The sequence below is a fragment of the Zingiber officinale genome, chromosome 8A (genome assembly GCF_018446385.1).
Source record: "Zingiber officinale cultivar Zhangliang chromosome 8A, Zo_v1.1, whole genome shotgun sequence".
In the NCBI taxonomy this organism is placed as follows: Eukaryota; Viridiplantae; Streptophyta; class Magnoliopsida; order Zingiberales; family Zingiberaceae; genus Zingiber; species Zingiber officinale.
The window spans coordinates 49,316,556-49,334,452 of record NC_056000.1 but is presented as its reverse complement, the minus strand read 5'-3'; the positions used below and the strand labels follow the sequence as shown (position 1 = coordinate 49,334,452).

Sequence of the window (17,897 nt, the reverse complement as noted above, 5' to 3'; positions counted from 1 at the left end):
ATTAACCATCTTAATTAATTAAAGCGTAATTAGTGGTCCTAATTACTGCTTCTGGCTTATTGCTTGGCAGGTGCAGTCATTAAGAAAGTGCTTAATGATTCAAACGAGGTTAATTAAAGAGCAGAGACAAAGGGGAAGCTATTAATTAAGCAGTAAAGACAATAGGGTTTCCCACCATCTTGCACTAATAAAACCAAGTGGATTGTGATTAAAATAGATGATTAAGGTGTGATGTCTTGCTCAACTCATATTGGTTTAGTTCGATAAAATGGTATAATAATGAGGATCGGGCTCCAAAGATAATCTATGATCGTGATGCTTTTGTAAAGAAAACTCAAGCAAAGGGGAGGGTTTGAAGTGTAAATTATATAATTGTGAATAAGGTAGATTGATTGGATCAATTGATTGATTTTGATGAGTCGAATAGGCTAGATGGGAAACAAGGATTAAGTCGACTAAATAAGTCAAGCAAATTGAACAAATGAACTCATAGAAATCAATAATATACAAGTAGGTAAAACAAGAAGACCATGTAGATATCATATGAGTTAGTAAGGCAAGTTAAGTGGAAGAGACAAATCTAATATACTAAATAACTAAGTAGCTTAGATAAATCATTTATCTATCAATTGGAAGGTATAGACTCATAGACATTTGCTAAAATGTCGTCAATATTCAAATAATTTCAAATGTGCCTCTAGATTTTTCATTATTTTGAAAAACAATAAATGATTGATTTATATGAAATGATTAACTAAGTCAAGTTAAGAAAAATATTTATGAAAGTCTATTTAAGTGGCTAACATTCTTAAAAGTTTTTTTTTACCTTTAAATATTTATTTAACCGTTTGGAAGACCTAACACTCAAAATTTCTTTTAAAAAGTCCAGAGACACCATTTAACATAGAGTATGCATTAATTACTTGTAACATAATACTTTGAGTAAAAATAAAAAAGAGTCCTCTATTTTTATTACAAGGATGATATATTTTGAAGAAAAAAAATCACAATAACATCTCATTATATTTTTATTCTATTTTTAAAAAAATATTATTATAATAATTATGATCAAAACCATTCCAACTTAATTAAAATTATTACATACTAATTATTATTATGATATTAAAATACCCTTTATTTTAATTTAGATAAAATTACTCTTAATTGATCCAAATCAATTAACATTATATTGCTACAACGAAGTCTAATAGAAATAATTTTGATAACAAAATTATTATATATTATGATATTTTTATCAAATTATTAAATGTTATAAGAAAGGTATTTTTTAAATAAAAATAGGATAGAATGAAAAATTTTTATAACCCAATTGTCTCGTGATTAGTTGAATCATAAGAAAAATTTTTTTTAAAAAAGTTAAATCATTAATTTCTCTCCCTTTTAAATTGTCAACGAAAGATCGTCAGACTCAGTCGCCGGCGAGGAAACGCTGCAGTCAATTCCACGGCGAGGTTCCCACGACTCGGAGGCGCAGCCGCGGAATAGTCCCATCGACCACTTTTAAGCGACAGCGACGGCGATTCGTAGCCGCGTCAGCGAAAAGGCATTCCGCGTCACCTCTCGGCCAATCGCACTCCTCCAAATTCATCAATGAGCGATGACTACGCACACGGCGACGTCACTGCAGCCGACCAAGCGCCATTTGTCGCCTTAAACAAACCGCGAAATAACGCTAATCTCGGCTTAAGACGCCTTTTGCTGGCCGTAATCAAACTTAACCGCTCCCCTTAATCACTCCTGCCTTTGCCGGCTGCCTCAAAAGTATGCTACTCCAAAATTTATTAATTAAAATGATAATTTAAAAGAGTTGACAGCTACTTTTTTTTTTAATCTTACCATTTGATTTTAGGGAAGACTTTGATGGTTTAGAAAGTTATTAGACTTTTAAGTATAATTAAGAACTTAATAGTGACGTGGTGGAATTAACAATGGCTTAATGGCGTATTTAAATAGGTACCAAAAATAGGTAAGACTAGTCTTTTTAGAACGTAGAGTGTATACCAAGAATATGCCAAGTTGGTGACATCCCTAAGCATAAAGTGTCTATTGTATTTTAGCGTCTAATCTATTGATCAAATATGAATATATCTTATTTTAGAACGTAGAGTGTATACCAAGAACTTGTGACCTCCGTAAGCATAAAGTGTCTGATGTATTTTATTGTCCAATTTAGATCAATGATGAATAGATATTATTTTAGATTTAAATTTATACTTTGATTCGGCCTCACTATATCTTTAGTTTTTAAATTTACGAATTGGAAAAATTAGATATTATCATAGTATCAGCAAAGTTCATATAGTAGAAATAAGCAGATTTTAACTGATAATATTCGTCATAGGGTAAACCATCACCTCTAAAACCTCCTAAATGATTCTTTCATAGAGGCTAATGATAGACAATAACCTCCAACACAGCTCACAATATTCATTGTATTGTGCTCTCTAGTGCTGTAAATGAATGAACATTTGTGAATAAGCTTGATGTTTAATTTGGTAAGAGTTTTTTTTTTTATATTTGTTCAATATACAAGATCAAATAAATAAATAAGTTTAACAACTTGTTAAATTAAGCGAACAAGTTGTATACATATCTGTTCAGTTTGTTAATATTCGTAGATAATGTTTGTGAATCATATTTATCAATAAAACTAAATTTTTAAAATAAATAAATAAATTTGTATTATCGAGCTTAATAGCCAACCAAACAAACTTAAAATGTAAAAGTTTCAAACGATCAAATAAGTATGAATTGGAAGTATGTAATATCGATGAACCAAGTTAATCAAACCAATAAAAAGGAAACAAAACTAAATTTGAATAATCATTTCAATGACTTAATTCATTTTAAGCTTAACTTGATTTGATTATCTTATCAAACAAGCTTGAAATCTTTTACAACCCTAGTGCTCTCCAAAGAGCAACTCTTCTCAAAATCTCAAAAGATGTTGAGTTGGAATTTCATTCTAAAGATTCTTGTGGATTCAGAGAATCCAGCTACAAAAGAAGCAAGAAGAGAGAACTCTCCTCCTTTTTTTAATTAGACTCTTCGATTTTAGGAATGCTAGTTTTAAGAATGATATTTTCAAGTTGTGGTTCGATCTTCGACAAGGTCATGACTAAAAGACTAATTCTAATACTAAAAGTAAAGATCAAATATAGTTGACAAGAAGTTAAGAGCTTAAAACACAATGATCACCTTGAGGAATAAATAAACTTTTAGTCAAACACTAATTAACACTTGATGTTGATTAAATTAATCTAAATTGCCGGATTAAATAAGACTAAAATATTCTAATTTATTTACTTGTAAGTGATAGTTTGGCTGCCGTCCCTTAATTTATCCTACAAGTTATATAGTTGATGGTTCTCCTGATCAAAGCCATTAACTAATAGTTAGCTTAATTATTAGCTTAATGCACCTTATTAAGTAGCCATTTATTAGTTCATTTGTTCATTAAAAAAATACTATTTTATTTAAATTAATATTATAGTGCAACGGCAGTGAATATATAATATTAACAAGTGACCTATACTTTATGCCTGCTTAATACAAATCTATCTTAGCATTTTCATTCTTAGATAATTATTCCACTAATCATTGAACTTATTTGTCTTAACAAGGATTAAAGACAAATAATCCCTTTTACAAGGATTAATTTTGTTCTAAGTATTTTGGAGTTTAATTAGATAGTTTTCTTTATTATCTTAATGTTCGAGAAGGCCTTTTTGGCTTAAAGACAAAAGTTAAGTTCTAAAGCATATGGTTAGACAGTTAGATTTAGACTCGAATAAGTTCACACATAAAAGTTATATCGATAATTTTGAGACGATGCATATGATGAAAGGGTAGGATCGATTCTCATAATTGTTATTAAAATAAATTTTGTTGATAAATTAATTAGTATTTAGACTTTGTTAGTATTTGTAAATTCTAAATTTTACAACTTAGAACTTCAAAGAGTAAGCAAGCTAGCTTCTAACAATAGGAATCCTATCAAATGTTAGGGTTGCAAACGAGTCAAATTTTGTTGGGTCCAATTGTATTTGATAAGATAATTTAGTTAAGCTAAATCAAATTTAAAATAAGCTAAACTATTGGAATGATTGTTTAAACTTGATTTGGTTTCTTTTTTACAAGTTTGAGTTTGGTTTAATTTTTTATATTTTTAAATTTATTTGATTTGTTATTGAGCTCCAAAATATAAATTTATTTGTTCATTTCAAAAAAAAAATATTTATTTATTATATTAAAAAGAGTTTTATTGGTGAATATAATTTACAAATTTTATTTGTGAATTTTGTTTATGAACAATTCAAGATCTCTTTTCATGAATATTAACAAATAGAACATAAATATATTTAAATTTATTCATTAAGTTTAACGAGTTGTTTATATTTGTTAATTTAATTAACTTCGTATGTATTGAACGAACATAACAAATTGTCAAATTTGCTGACAAATATTTGATACATTTAGGGGGCCTACTAATTATTAGGGAGTGGTATTAATAAGTAAAACAAAAGATTTACTCTTAAATAAGATGACTATTTGGTTTGTGTGGCTTAATCTGATCTCGACTGAAAGGTTAATTAAAAAGATTAACCTTGTCTTTATAACTACTAACATGTGAATAGAGCATGGGCTAATATGTGGCGGTCAGCTCAGATCTTCTGGATCACCTTTTGTGATCTAGAGAATGATCCCTTGATATGGATTGGTGGGGATGAATAGTCCCCACCTATTTTATGAATAAGGACCATTCATTTCACCAATTCATGTCAAGGGGTCATCCCTTAGACTGTAAAAAGCGGTCCAAAGGATCTGCTCTTTGTGGCGGGACATATTAACCTATCAAAAATTTATCATCTAGTGGGGTGGGTGGGGTGAGCTGGTACACCGTTTTAACAGACTAAAAAATTTCTAATTCAATCCAACTCAAGATGAGTTACGGGTTAGACGGATCAATCCGTCAAAAAAATATATATATATATAAAAAAATTCTTACAATTCATTGAATTTTATAATTTCATGAATAAACATTGTAGAAAAATTCATAATTCCTCATTTCACACTGTACTTATGTCAAAGCAATTGGCATAAAAAAACATACATATATCATCTTAATCCATAGTCTAATTTTGGAAAAAAAAAAATCCTTCTTAACTTGGAAGCTAACTCGAGCTTGCCCAATCCACTCGAACTTGCAATCCACACGAGCTGACTCTTTTAACGTAAATTATTGTGTTGGATAGTCAACTTGATAGGTCCAATTCAAATTGACAATTATATATATAAATAAAAAATAAAACAAAATTAAAAGGGATGGTTTTAATTTTATTATCGGGGAAGGACGTCGAGTAAAAATTACTCAATTTATATAAATTTATTATATTTAAAATATTATAATACTAAAATATTTTTTAAAAAAATTAATAAAATAAAATTTAAATTGTTCAAATATTTTTTATAAAAATTGTAAAATTTTAGATAATATTCTCTAAACGTATAAAATTATATAAATTATAAGGGTATTAAACTAATGAGTCATACCATGAAACTCTGGAAAAAAAATATAGAAAAAAAAATTAAGGAAGAAGACCATAGTGACTGAAAATCAATTTAGATTCATATTTGGAGGCGACAATAGAAACTATATATCTTCTTAGACAATTAATTGAAAAATTCGAGAGCAAAAATAAGATCTACACATTGTATTCATTGACATAGAAACAACTTATGATAAAGTCCAACAGGAATTATATGGAGAATTCTATAAAAGAGATGTGTTAACGTAACATATATTGAACTAATTAAGGATATGTACGAGGATGTAATAACCAGAGTAAAGACTTTAGGCGGAGTAACTGAACCATTTCCAATAAAAATATGGTTATATCAAGGATCAGTTATAGGTTCTTATCTTTTTACACTAATTATGAACGACCTCACTGCGTACATTCAAGACACAGACCGTGGTGCATGTTGTTTGTAGATGATATTATTTTGGTAGATAAAACATGTGAAGGAGTAAATGTTAAACTAGAATCTTGGCGGAAAACACTAAAAGGGAAATGTTTTAAGTTTAGTAGATTAAAAATAGAATATATGGAATTTAAATTTAACAATATTAGAAGTAATGAGACAATTGTTAAGATAAGAGAGGACAAGTTACCCGGAACCAAGAAATTTAAATATTTAAGGTCATTTTTGTAAAACGATGGAAGAATTGAGAGAAATGTTTTACATAGAATACAAGCAGGATGGTTGAAATGGAGGAGAGCGTTGAGTATTTTATGTGACCGTAAAGTACCTCTAATACTTAAAGGTAAGTTCTATAAAACTGCAGTTAGACCTGCTATATTATATGGAGCTGAATATTGGGCTATAACTCGAGCACATGAGTAGAAGATGAGAGTTGCAGAGATGAGGATATTAAAGTGAATGTGTGGACATACGAGGATGGACAAAATAAGAAATGAGAGCATTAGAGAAAAAGTTGGAGTTGCATGTATTGAGGAAAAACTCCGAGAGACGCGTTTAAGATGGTACGGATATATACTTAGACGATCAATTAATGTTCCAGTTAGGTAATGTGATACTATGATAAACACGCATATTCAACAAGAAAGAGGAAGACTAACAAAAATTTAGTTAGAAACAATAAAACAAGATAAAATTTATTTAAGTATAGATGATGATATAGTAGGAGATAGAGCTCAATGACATAAAAAGATTCATATAGTCGACCTCACCTAGTGAGATAAGGCTTGATTATTATTATTATCGTCTCTAAGAGCATCTGCAATGCTCTGTTAATAGGGGTGTTATAACACGTCTTGATGTTAACAACTGTTGTGGAGGGGTGTTATCACGAGATCAGATCTCTTGATCCACAAAAAAGTGGACTAGGGGATGGTCCGCTCCCAATTGTGGTCAGATCGTAATTGCGATCTGGTAGTAATTAGTTGTGATCCCTTCATAGGTTCACCGCCCTCACCAGATTATAGTTTGGGTCGGAGTCGTCGGTCGGAGGCCTCTCGAAGGCCGCCCCCTGCTCAGCGCCCAGCAACCTGGACACTTACCCACTTCCGGCGACCTCCGACCGCCCGCTCTGACCCAAACTATAACCTGGTAGAAACGGTGAACCCATAAAGGGATCACAGGCAATTACGGTTGAATCACAATTATGATATAGCCGTAATTGGGAGTGGACCATCCTTTGGTCTACTTTTTTTGGACTAGGAGATCTTCTCTCATGTTATAACATCCCTCCACTTGAACGTGTGTGTGTGTTTTCTTAAAAAAAAATAATTTATTAAAAAATTAAAATTTTAAAAATATTGATAATGTTAAAAAATAAGATTATTATTTAAAATATTAATAATAATTTAAATATTTTAAAATTTATTTAAGATGATTGAGTGGATTATGAGACCATAAATAATGATATTAGTGTTAAAAGGAATGTCGATAAAAAAGATATGTTGTTATAATGAGTATGTGACAGTGAATCTTATATTTTTTTTTAATGAGATAGTGGTGTTATAATTGTGATGCATTGTGAAGGCTTAAGCACTTATTATTAAAAAATAATAATATAAAAAATAAAAATAAAATTTTATTAATACTAAATTACGATCGTCCTTGAAGAAGATGATCTTCTAGTCCATTTTTTACAAATCAGGAGGACTATTGACATATATTAGTGGGGAGTCATGTCCTTATGTATTTTACAGGTGGGGACCGCTCCCCACCAATTGTATGCGTACAAGTGTATCTGGGCTGAGTCTCCGTGCGAAAGGTGCGAAGCAAGAAATGGGGAAGGTTTTGGTGACGGGAGCTTCGGGCTTCCTCGGCGGCCGCCTCTGCCACCGGCTCCTTGCTGAGGGCCACGCCGTCTGTGCCTTCGTGCGGCGAAGCAGCGACCTCAGCTCCCTGCCCCTCTCGTACCCCGCGCTTGAGCTCGCCTACGGGGACGTTACCGACCTACCCTCTCTCGTCGATGCCCTCCAGGGCTGTGACGCCCTCTTCCATGCCGCTGCGCTCGTCGAGCCCTGGCTGCCCGACCCTTCCAGATTCTTCACAGTGAGCAAAAAACCTCATCAAGCTTTAATGAATTTTGGGGTTTCCATACAAAATCGATTAAATGAATTGAGCTATTCATGAGAAGGTCAAACTCTAGATAAAAGGACGATCCTTTTGCAGCTCTTCTAAGACAAATTTAGAGATTAATCTATGTGAATTGCCAGGAGTTAGCTGTCGAAATTTCCTATGTTAGATAAAATAAAAGATATAACTTGTTTTGCATGCTTATTCTTATGCCTATATTTTTTTAAAAAATAGATATTTAGTAGAATTAGTCACGCTTTATAGGATTATGTTGAGTTTATAAATACATGTAATTGTTCTTGTGAAGTAGATTTCAATAACAATATTTTATTTCTACATAGTGTGAGAGCTCTGCTTGCTGCCAAGGTCGAAGGACTTGTGTGATCAAGTGTTGAAGAACATGTTCAGAAATTTAAAGTATGAATGAGAATATGTGAAAGTCAAAAGACTTTTCTAGAAGTTCATGATTTGAGGTCCCATCACCTATTCCACTCTAGCGGAGAAATTGATTGATGCCAAGTAGTCCAAAGTACCTCTAAATCCCACCCTTTTATTACTTGTTCAGGCAAAGAAATGCCCAACATCTAGTAATTTAAGTCATCTGAAGTGCTTTTGCTGTCACTCAATTGGTCTATGGCATACCTATTTTCATACCTATATTTTAAATAGAAGTAGTTGTTTAAAAGGATTATGCTGAGTCTATAAATGCATGTAATTCATTTTATGAGATACATTGGAATATCGATATTAAAGTTCTGCATCCTAAATGGAACTGATCTAATTCATCCTTCCCACAGTGCTGGTTATAGAATGACACATATATATTGGTTACAGGAGCAGTAAAATAACTCCCCCTTTCTCAAATGTAGGTAAATGTGGGAGGTCTACAGAATGTGTTGCGAGCATTTCAAGAAACAAAGACACTGAAGAAGATTATATACACATCGTCCTTTTTCGCTCTTGGTCCAACTGATGGCTACATTGCAGATGAGAAACAGGTATTCATTGTTTTTAGTTTACCAATCCAGATTCACATTCTGTTAGTGTTGTTCAGATTTCTCTTGCAGGTTCAAATTAACATTATATTAATTATACGCAGTGTCATTAATAAATACTATGTACTTATTATACCTGTTATGTAGTTCTTTACAACATTATATTAATTATATGCAATGACATTATGTTGCTGAAAAAAGTATTCACTCGGATGAGATTATATGAGCAGCACACAAATTGTTTTCATTTGAATTGTCACACAATCAAAGCCAATTTATTGAGTTTTACTTGATCTCTTGTAGCAATCTATAATAGAAGGTTCTGATGGCATAACCCTTTGTCATCCCTCTTTCCTTACCTTCTTTGGCAAACTAGGAATGTGGCTCAAATAATCCCTTCTAAAAATGGTTTAGGAACTTTTGCATCAATGTTTCATGTAGTTATTTATTCTCTGGTAGGAGATATAACACTTTAGTAGCATGATTCTTGCACATCAATTTTTTGAAACATTCAAATAAATGAATGGTCTTAAGTAGTCAACAATTGTACATATCTATTGTAATAAGTCACGCTTCCCTTTTATTGGAATCTCAAAAGTTTAAAGTGATCAGAAATGCATTACTGTGTATGCCTTTGAATTGATGACAGAATTATCTCTTTATGTTTGTATTTGCAGATACATCAAGGACAGACATTTTGCACAGAATATGAAAAGTCTAAAGCTGTTGCAGATAAAATTGCATTGCAAGCTGCAGCTGATGGGACACCAATTGTTCTTCTTTACCCAGGAGTCATCTATGGTCCCGGGAAACTTACAGCTGGAAATGTTATTGCACGAATAGTAAGTGTTATTCTTCATGCATTGTTGTATTGGCTTGACGATGGTGTGTTATGCTTTTAGGTATCATGATGCTTAATGTAGCAATAATAATGAAAATAGATAACAAGAGAATTAGTGCTTACATCACATAACTGTGAAATCTTAATTACCTATATATAAATATGTGTGCAATAATAATACTAATAGTAGTAGATACTGCAGGGGCTGCAACCCTGCACCTTCACATTGCACCTCATACGTCACACCGAATCATAAACTCTAACAGTTAGTTGTGCCTTCAAGTTTAAGTACAAAATATCTAAAATGCCACCCTTCTTTTGGCCATTGCAGCTGATCGAGCGTTTTAATTGGAGGCTACCTGGTTATATCGGTGATGGGAATGATAGGGAATCACTTTGCCATGTCGACGATGTGGTCAGTGGACATGTTGCAGCTATGCATAAGGGACGACTAGGCGAACGCTACTTGCTCACCGGAGAAAACGTATCACTTAATCAAGTCTTTGACAAGGCCGCAGCCATCACCAAAACAAGCAAGCCATATCTCCACATCCCCCTGGGCATAATAGAAATCTATGGCTTTATATCTGTTTTCTTTTCTCGAATCACAGGAAAGCTTCCACTCATCAGCTACCCCGTACGTCTTAATCAGAATCCTGAAAATTAATTTGTTAATTGATAAATCTTGCATAAGCATAACAGATCTAACTGTGCTTTCACTTTTAATATAGTAAAAAACATGTATTTTCAGCTTGATGACAAATATAACCAGTACATGTCCAAACTAGAAGCACCTACACTGGTTTAATTTGTTTGTTACTTTCTATTGCAGACTGTGAGGGTGTTGAGACATCAATGGGCATACTCGTGTGATAAGGCCAAAGAGGAGTTGAGATATAGCCCGAGAAACTTGAACGAAGGGCTGTCTGAGATGCTTCTCGGGCTCAAAGCATCAGGGATGATTAGATACTGAGTTGGTAATTACTTGCCAGCATACAGATTTGTGAGTTCAAATGGAATTTGCAACATACTGAGCCAGTAAGTTCTTTGTCGGTTTAAATGCATGTATTATTTTTCTCTCATATCCTTCGGAAATGCAAAATCCCTTTTGTTAAGAACAAACCAACGCCAAGACCCAAAATCAAATGTCTGTGATTTATTGTCTTTTTAAGAGGCATTAGAACTTCCAATAGACCCTTCATAAGAATGATTCATGTTGCTTTGGATATAATTGGCTTGTGAGACTGATTTGTGACAAGCTTTTGTTGAAATAGTTTGAAGAAAAGGCATTTTGGCTGCATGATGAGCGGATAAGTTTGTGGTTCATTTCTAACAAGTGGTTCACTGTACCATAATTTGTGGTTATTGTGTCGTCTTTGAGTATTGTTCATATGAACTCTCCCAGATGTAATATTGGCCCTCAATATATTAAGTCTACGTGATCATTGTGTCCTGTGGCTGAGCTTATGATCAATTATTAATTTATATTTTAAAGTTAAAGCTTGTATTAAGAAAATGAAACATTACACCCAAAGAAATCAAATCTTATAAACTTAATAAAGCAACAACAATAAAATGGGGCAGAGTTGTCCTCGCTTTCGAGAATCATTCTACACAAGTGGCATATTTTTGTAGGTTCTAATTCACACACCGTAGTTTTGCATAATGGAGTATCAAGTTTCAGATATTATAGCAATTGTGATGATGAATATAACTGAAAAGCTAAAAAGACACTGCAATACACACACGAACTGAAATGGGACAAGCCATTTCGATTTCTAGAACATAAAAAAGACCAATCCCTTGCATTATTTCCCAGTAGTGTGTTGAGCTGCATTGTGCTCTTCGTTCATTGTCAAACGTACATGAGCCATGCAAAATCTTTATTTGCTTGAAGATTTCCCAGAGGTGTGTTGAGCTGCATTGTTCAGATTGAAGTCAAAACAGCCTATGTAACATACATGCTTGAAGATTAACATGCAGGAAGATTTAGGGTCTTCATATATTTTGCAGTTATTTTCGTGTCAGAAATGAGTGCTGCCGCCTGCTTTTTGATCTGCGTTTGTTCTTTTGCTCACTCCCATTGGTGATTCCCTTAGTTGGAGAGCTTAAATTCAATACTGCATGCCTTGTTGGCCGTTTCCGGGAGTTCCAGCCAATGCTCCCAAGTGCAGCCTTGGCAACATTATCGGTCACTGCCTCCCTAGATCTGTGGGGTTTAGTCGGCTGCTTGTTGAGGTAGACAAGATGGGGGAGGAGGCTGCAGACAAATTTTTGGAGCTGGTCATCCCCAATATGAGTCTGAATTGGGTTCCCGAGCAGGTTGAGGGCCAAGAGGGAATTATAGTTAGCAACAAGCTGGCCTAAGGCATTTGCTGTCGTGATCTTGTTGAAGCTTAGATCAAGAACGCTGAGCTTCAAGAGCCTGTGGAGTCCTTCCACTTCGCTGATCTTGTTGCCAACAAGGTATAGCTCTTTTATGATAATGCAATTTGACAGTCCTGCAAAAAGGGCAAAAAGAAAAAAAAACTTACAATTGCTGACCTTTTCAAGGATTGCTGGTAACATCACTGAAATGTTATTTATTTGTTAAGCAAAAGTCTATTTAGGAAGTACTGCATTAGTATCAACTAGCCGACCCTACCTAGTGGGATAAGACTTGGTTGATGTTGTTGTATTAGTATCAACTACTAAATCATGTTGGAGTCAATAACTGGCTGCTGCAAATGTTGCTCATATGAACTGAGTTTTCGAGTGAATAACAATCTTAGTTCAATTGCTAGTCTTTTTCTTTTTTTTTTATACTATTTTGAGTGAAATTGTCAATTTTGTGATGCTATTCTGAGATCAACATTTTATTTGGAAGGATTTATGCAAAGAAGTCATCTTTAGTAACATTCCTTATCATTGTATTAACAGCAAAGAGAATTAAAACAGCAATATCAGCTCAAAGGTACGTAAATGATCCATTTAGGCTTTGATATTCAGTATTCTTGAAAATAATTAGTTCAAGAAATTTGTTCCATGCACAGTTCAAGAACAGAAAGTACTTTTTGAGTTCAAATCTACTTTATGAATTCAATACTCGTTCGTTTGCAGAAAGAAACATCCAAAAAGCTTTGTTCTTAGGTTGACAAGCAAGGACATGGCAGAGTTCAAGAACATAAGAATCTGTTCTTGCTAGAAAACTAAAAGATGAAGTGACAAGATTTTACCATGGCCAATATGCGAGATTCTATTATAACTTAGATTTAGTAGCCTTAGCTTCGTCAACTGTTTGAGACCTTCGATTGCGGAAATCTTGTTCCTTGATAAGTCAAGTGTATGCAGGCTCTTAGGTAATGATCCATGAGAAATACGAACTGAAGGTAAAAGCAATCAAGTTAAAAGCAGATAATGAAGTACTTAGAACTGAAGATGAGAGAACAAAATTAGTAATTAGGTTGCAATCTCATACCTATGAAATTGTTTGATAAATTGACTTCTCGGAGGCTAGTAAACGCTGAAATTGCAGGTATAACTTTTAAGCCCATACCTGAAATATGAGCTACTGAATGCAAAGAATTGAGAGACTTAATGATGTTGTTGGCCTGCACAATTTCCTCCGAAGCATGCTTGCTCGTGTGAGCATGGTTCTTTTGTGAATGTTCCCCTGCCTTAACCATAGCTATCTCACCATTAGCTCCAGCTGATATATCATCATTGTCAGTTGGGAAAAAGGGGCCATCTTCCAGACTATGGACCCAAGCACTAACTCTGTCTAAAGATGATTCTGCACAAAAAGCAACCCATTGATTCTGAGGCCATAAACCAGCAATAACATGAGGCTCTTCCATTGGTTTCTTCTTCTTTATGTCAACAGTAGGACTTGATTGGAGTGTATCGGAACAGTAACCATCTTTCTGGTTTGAGGCTACTACTGGAAGGAATTTCCTTTCTGGTTTTGAGAACGAGATCCTATGGAGATTCCTATGGCTCCAAAGAAAAAGCTTCCACCAGAGTTTTCTACTTCTTGAGGGAAGCACCTGACTTGAAGATTTCTTCTTTAGAATTACCTTGTCAGCGCTGCAAGAGGTCACTACTGATAATGGGCTGCCTAAAATGTCATGTGATTCTATGCCATGTCCAGACAACTTCTTCAGATCTCCATAGGAATGAGACTTGGAAGGTGATATAGGAGGCAATTGACAATTTCTCTTTCTTTCAATCATGGAGCATGATCGCTTCAGCAATGGAGAGCCCCCAAAAGACATTGTCTTTCCCATTCCAGGATCACTCACATGTCCACTTTCAATCAGCGTCTCAGAAGTGATCCCTTCATTTTTCTGTGAGTTATTCTTCCTCACGTTGATACTGCTGCATTCATGATTAAAATCAGGTGATTCAAGTTCACCTTTCTCTCCAGCTAGTGCATGGAGATCGATGACAGAGAAGTCTTTCTTTATTGATTGAACGTCATCGTGCTCATCACCTCCCTCATAAGCTGCCTCAACCACTGCTGGATTCTTAGTCAAAGCTCCATCCTTGCTTTTACTCAATTTAGTCAAAGGGCTTTTTACCTCAAAAGATGCCTCCTTTGTTCCCTTATCAAGAGGATGAACTAATTCTGGTTTAGCTCGCAAATCTCTCATATTGTTCAACCATCTGACATGGAGTGGATTAGATGGTTTCTACAAACAACTAAGAATCAGTAGAAAGTTTTACTAAAAAACCATTAGAAATAGGAATAAAAAGGTTGAACTTTACATCAGATTTCTTCTTCTTTGGGATGAGAAGACTAGAGAAGCAATTGAACCTTGCCATCTTCGCAGGTACAAATAGATCAACAAATAAGCCAATCTCTTCTCTTCTCTTCTCTTCTATGTTCACGAACAGCCCTGTGGAGACAAACTATTTATGTCTCTTTGGCGTCCTCCTCAACCCACACCTTCAGAGAGAAGTGCGAGGTATCAGTTCAGTGCCGGCCAGAGTGATTGAATTTGAGTTGAAAACTAGCTATCCTTTTGGAAGCCATCTTTTATATTGTCTCTACACTGCATTCGAACTCGAATCATAAAATCATTTCCCATCCCATTGTGAAAATAAAAACAGAGAATTACCAACCAAAATATCATGTTTTTATTGTTAATTTCATGATCCAAACCCTTTTTGACATTGAACTGTGGTCTTGTTTTCAGTAACGGCATGCTACCATATGATAAGAATTGAGCACCTGAGTGCTTTAATATAGACAAAACAGAGAAGAAGAAACACATTCTCGAACGAATCGAGGACAAAATCAAAACGGACATCAAGGAGGGAAGAAGAAAACGCATTTTTCGATGAAATCGGTCAAATAATCGAGAAAAATCCACTAGTCGGCAAACCAAACAGCATCAAAAGCGAAGTGAAAGAAAGAGGAAGATATTTCGCTACCAAAATCTACCCGAAATCCAATCTTTGTCCAACCAAGCAGCCGAAGCAGACGAAAGGCGATAAAAAGAAAGAGATCGGCAGAACGCTTAGAGGCTGGCTGACGAAAATAGCAATGCTAAGTTGCGAACCTCGATCCGAAGCAGTCGAAGAAGATTTCCCCGGATAGAACAAGCGATAGAACCGCGTCTGTGCTTTCGATAGAGAGAGAGAAAGAGGGAGAGAGAAGAAGCGGCCGCTTGATCGACGAGGCAAAGTGGAGCTGCGGAGGCGTCTACAAATAGCCAGCAGAGAACTGTCACTTCCCGTATAGTAATAATTTGTATTTCGCCCTTATAATTTTGAGATCTTTCATTTTACCACCTAAAATACACCCTCTCTTTAACATGCCCTTAGAAATTGAAACTCAGAGAAAACAAGAGTTATTTCTAAAATGCTATCGCATTTTATGAAAACACTCTTCTCGTTTGCCTAATACTGAGATAACTCTTAAAACTTTTCATTTTACCAAGTAAGGAAATAAACACTACGAGAAAATATATATTAATTTGATCCAAAATATTTTATTCGGTAATTTATAGGGTTTTTTTCATAAGAAAGTTTATTTCCGAATGTAAGTTTGATATATATGATTATCAACCTTAAAAAAAATAGACATTGTTTATTTGTATTGTTTGAAATTTTAAAAAAGAAACGATAGACGACAACTGCTTTCATCTGGTAACTTCTTTCATGATAAAATATAGAGCAAAAAAAAAACAAACAATTATCTTTATTTCTATTATCATTAAAAGAATATCCTATTAATAAAAATATTGAACGACGCTTCGTATTTTAAAAATATCAAAAGCTAATGTTCTTATCAACGTTATTATAATGATTTTAACTAGATCTATTTTAACAAGGAGTAAATAATTTTAATCAGTTGTTTTATATTGTAGTTTTTTTTAGTTGTTAGTTGGCATTAGATATCTAATTTATATAGATTAATTTTAAAATGATTCATCCGGTCCTATACGACTCATAAATCTAACGTTCTTAGATTAGTCATCTATTAAGAGGAATTTATTCCTTAATTCGTCAAGATATTTAATATTATATTTTTTTTAATTGATATCAGATAGCTAACTTTTATATTATAGTTGTTCTATATCCTAGTGATTTTATAGAATTTTTAATTAAATTTGTTCTAATAATATTTAATTAGTTTTGACTAAATAGTTTCGAGTAACTCTAAAGAACATATAGTAATTTATTTTTGCAAGTGCATTTATTCTGATAGTTAGTATAAAATTTTTATAGGATTGGATCAATTATCTTATAATTAATCGGTGTAAATTGAATATTTTGTTGAAAGATTATTGGTGTAATAATTCTCTAGGTCAAGGTTGACCAGTTTGACTAAATTTGAGTGAATTCAGTTTCGATGTTTGGACAATATTTTATAGAAAACATGTTTGGATAATATATTGTTAGATAATATATGAGAAAAGTTAAGTATGTCAAGCAGAATCGGTACTTGATTGGTAAAGTCCTAATTAGAGATTAGGCAAGACAACTTCTAACTCGAGGGTTAGGCAAGGAAAAATCCAAGTGGGTCAGAGAGGACCGCACGTTGGCAAGGAAAGTCCAAGTGGGTCAAGAAGGATCGCACGTTAGCAAGGAAAGTTCTAACTGCTATTAGGTAAGCAAAGTCCAAGTGGATCAAGGAGAATTACATGTTGGCAAAGAAAAACCCTAACTGCGGTTAGGCAAAGGCAAGTCCAAGTGGATCAAGGGGGACTGCATGTTGGCAAGGTAAAGTCCTAACTACGGTTAGGCAAGAGGAAAATCCAAGTGAATCAAGGAGGACCGCATTTGGTGATCGAAAGTCTAACGAGAAGTTGACAAAGTCCAAGTGCGTTAAAAGATTGCCCGAACACTTAATAAAAAAGTCCTAATAGGTCACGGTTGGTCGAAAGTTGGGCAAGGGAACCCTAGATTAAGGTTAAGTGAGTTAGGGTTGGGCGATTGATTAGGTAATAGATTGTGCCAAATCTAATCGATTGGGAGCATATCTTCGCAAAGCGGAAAGGGCTCAGATAAATTGAGCAATCATTTAAGGTCAAACTCAATCGATCAGGTGAGAGAAGAAGTTCGCAAAACAAAAGGTGGCTAGATCGATTGGTTAATCTATTAAGATCTATACTAATCGATCAAGTGATCGATTGAGCGCATTTCTTCGTGACAATCAATAACTTCTTAATTGATCAGCTGATCGATCAAGAGGAGTTTTTAGTGAAGCGCAGTAGCTTCCTCGTGAGAGCTTGATCAATTGGGTAATTGATTGGGAGAAGTTTGCAAACGAACAGTGAGCTTCATAATCGATTGGGTGATCAATTAAAAAAGTCGGTAATCAATTGACTAACCGATTAAGTGACAAAGAAAAAAGTCGTTACGAAATTTGGATGACTGGATGAGTTCGGATTTGACATGGCAATCGATTGGGGGTAACGTCAATTAATTAGGAGCCCTAA

General features: G+C 34.1%; 2 protein-coding genes across 4 annotated transcripts; one reads left to right on the top strand and one right to left on the bottom strand.

Annotated features, from left to right (window-relative positions):
• The first annotated feature begins 7,789 nt into the window (after nucleotides 1–7,789).
• LOC122008974 (putative dihydroflavonol 4-reductase) lies at nucleotides 7,790–11,417 on the top strand. 2 transcript variants are annotated; one of them, XR_006119434.1, is made up of 6 exons: nucleotides 7,790–8,109; nucleotides 9,003–9,131; nucleotides 9,806–9,970; nucleotides 10,301–10,606; nucleotides 10,802–11,007; nucleotides 11,244–11,417. XR_006119434.1 is itself a non-coding variant. In XM_042564919.1 (5 exons), the coding sequence occupies exons 1-5, from the start codon at nucleotides 7,840–7,842 to the stop codon at nucleotides 10,940–10,942; spliced, it is 1,011 nt and encodes a 336-aa protein (XP_042420853.1). In that variant the 5' UTR covers nucleotides 7,790–7,839; the 3' UTR covers nucleotides 10,943–11,227. The 2 variants fall into 2 exon arrangements, 1 of the variants encoding a protein (XP_042420853.1); XM_042564919.1 differs by lacking the exon at nucleotides 11,244–11,417 and having other exon boundaries at nucleotides 10,802–11,227.
• Nucleotides 11,418–11,791: 374 nt separating this feature from the next.
• Nucleotides 11,792–15,649, bottom strand: LOC122008973. 2 transcript variants are annotated; one of them, XM_042564917.1, is made up of 5 exons: nucleotides 15,513–15,649; nucleotides 14,716–15,002; nucleotides 13,427–14,639; nucleotides 13,185–13,331; nucleotides 11,792–12,470 (listed from the first exon to the last, which is right to left on the bottom strand). In XM_042564917.1, exons 2-5 carry the CDS (start codon nucleotides 14,770–14,772, stop codon nucleotides 11,983–11,985), a joined length of 1,905 nt encoding a protein of 634 aa, XP_042420851.1. In that variant the 5' UTR covers nucleotides 14,773–15,002; nucleotides 15,513–15,649; the 3' UTR covers nucleotides 11,792–11,982. The 2 variants fall into 2 exon arrangements, with proteins under 2 accessions (XP_042420851.1, XP_042420852.1); XM_042564918.1 differs by having other exon boundaries at nucleotides 14,716–14,896; nucleotides 15,513–15,646.
• Between the last annotated feature and the right edge of the window lie 2,248 nt (nucleotides 15,650–17,897).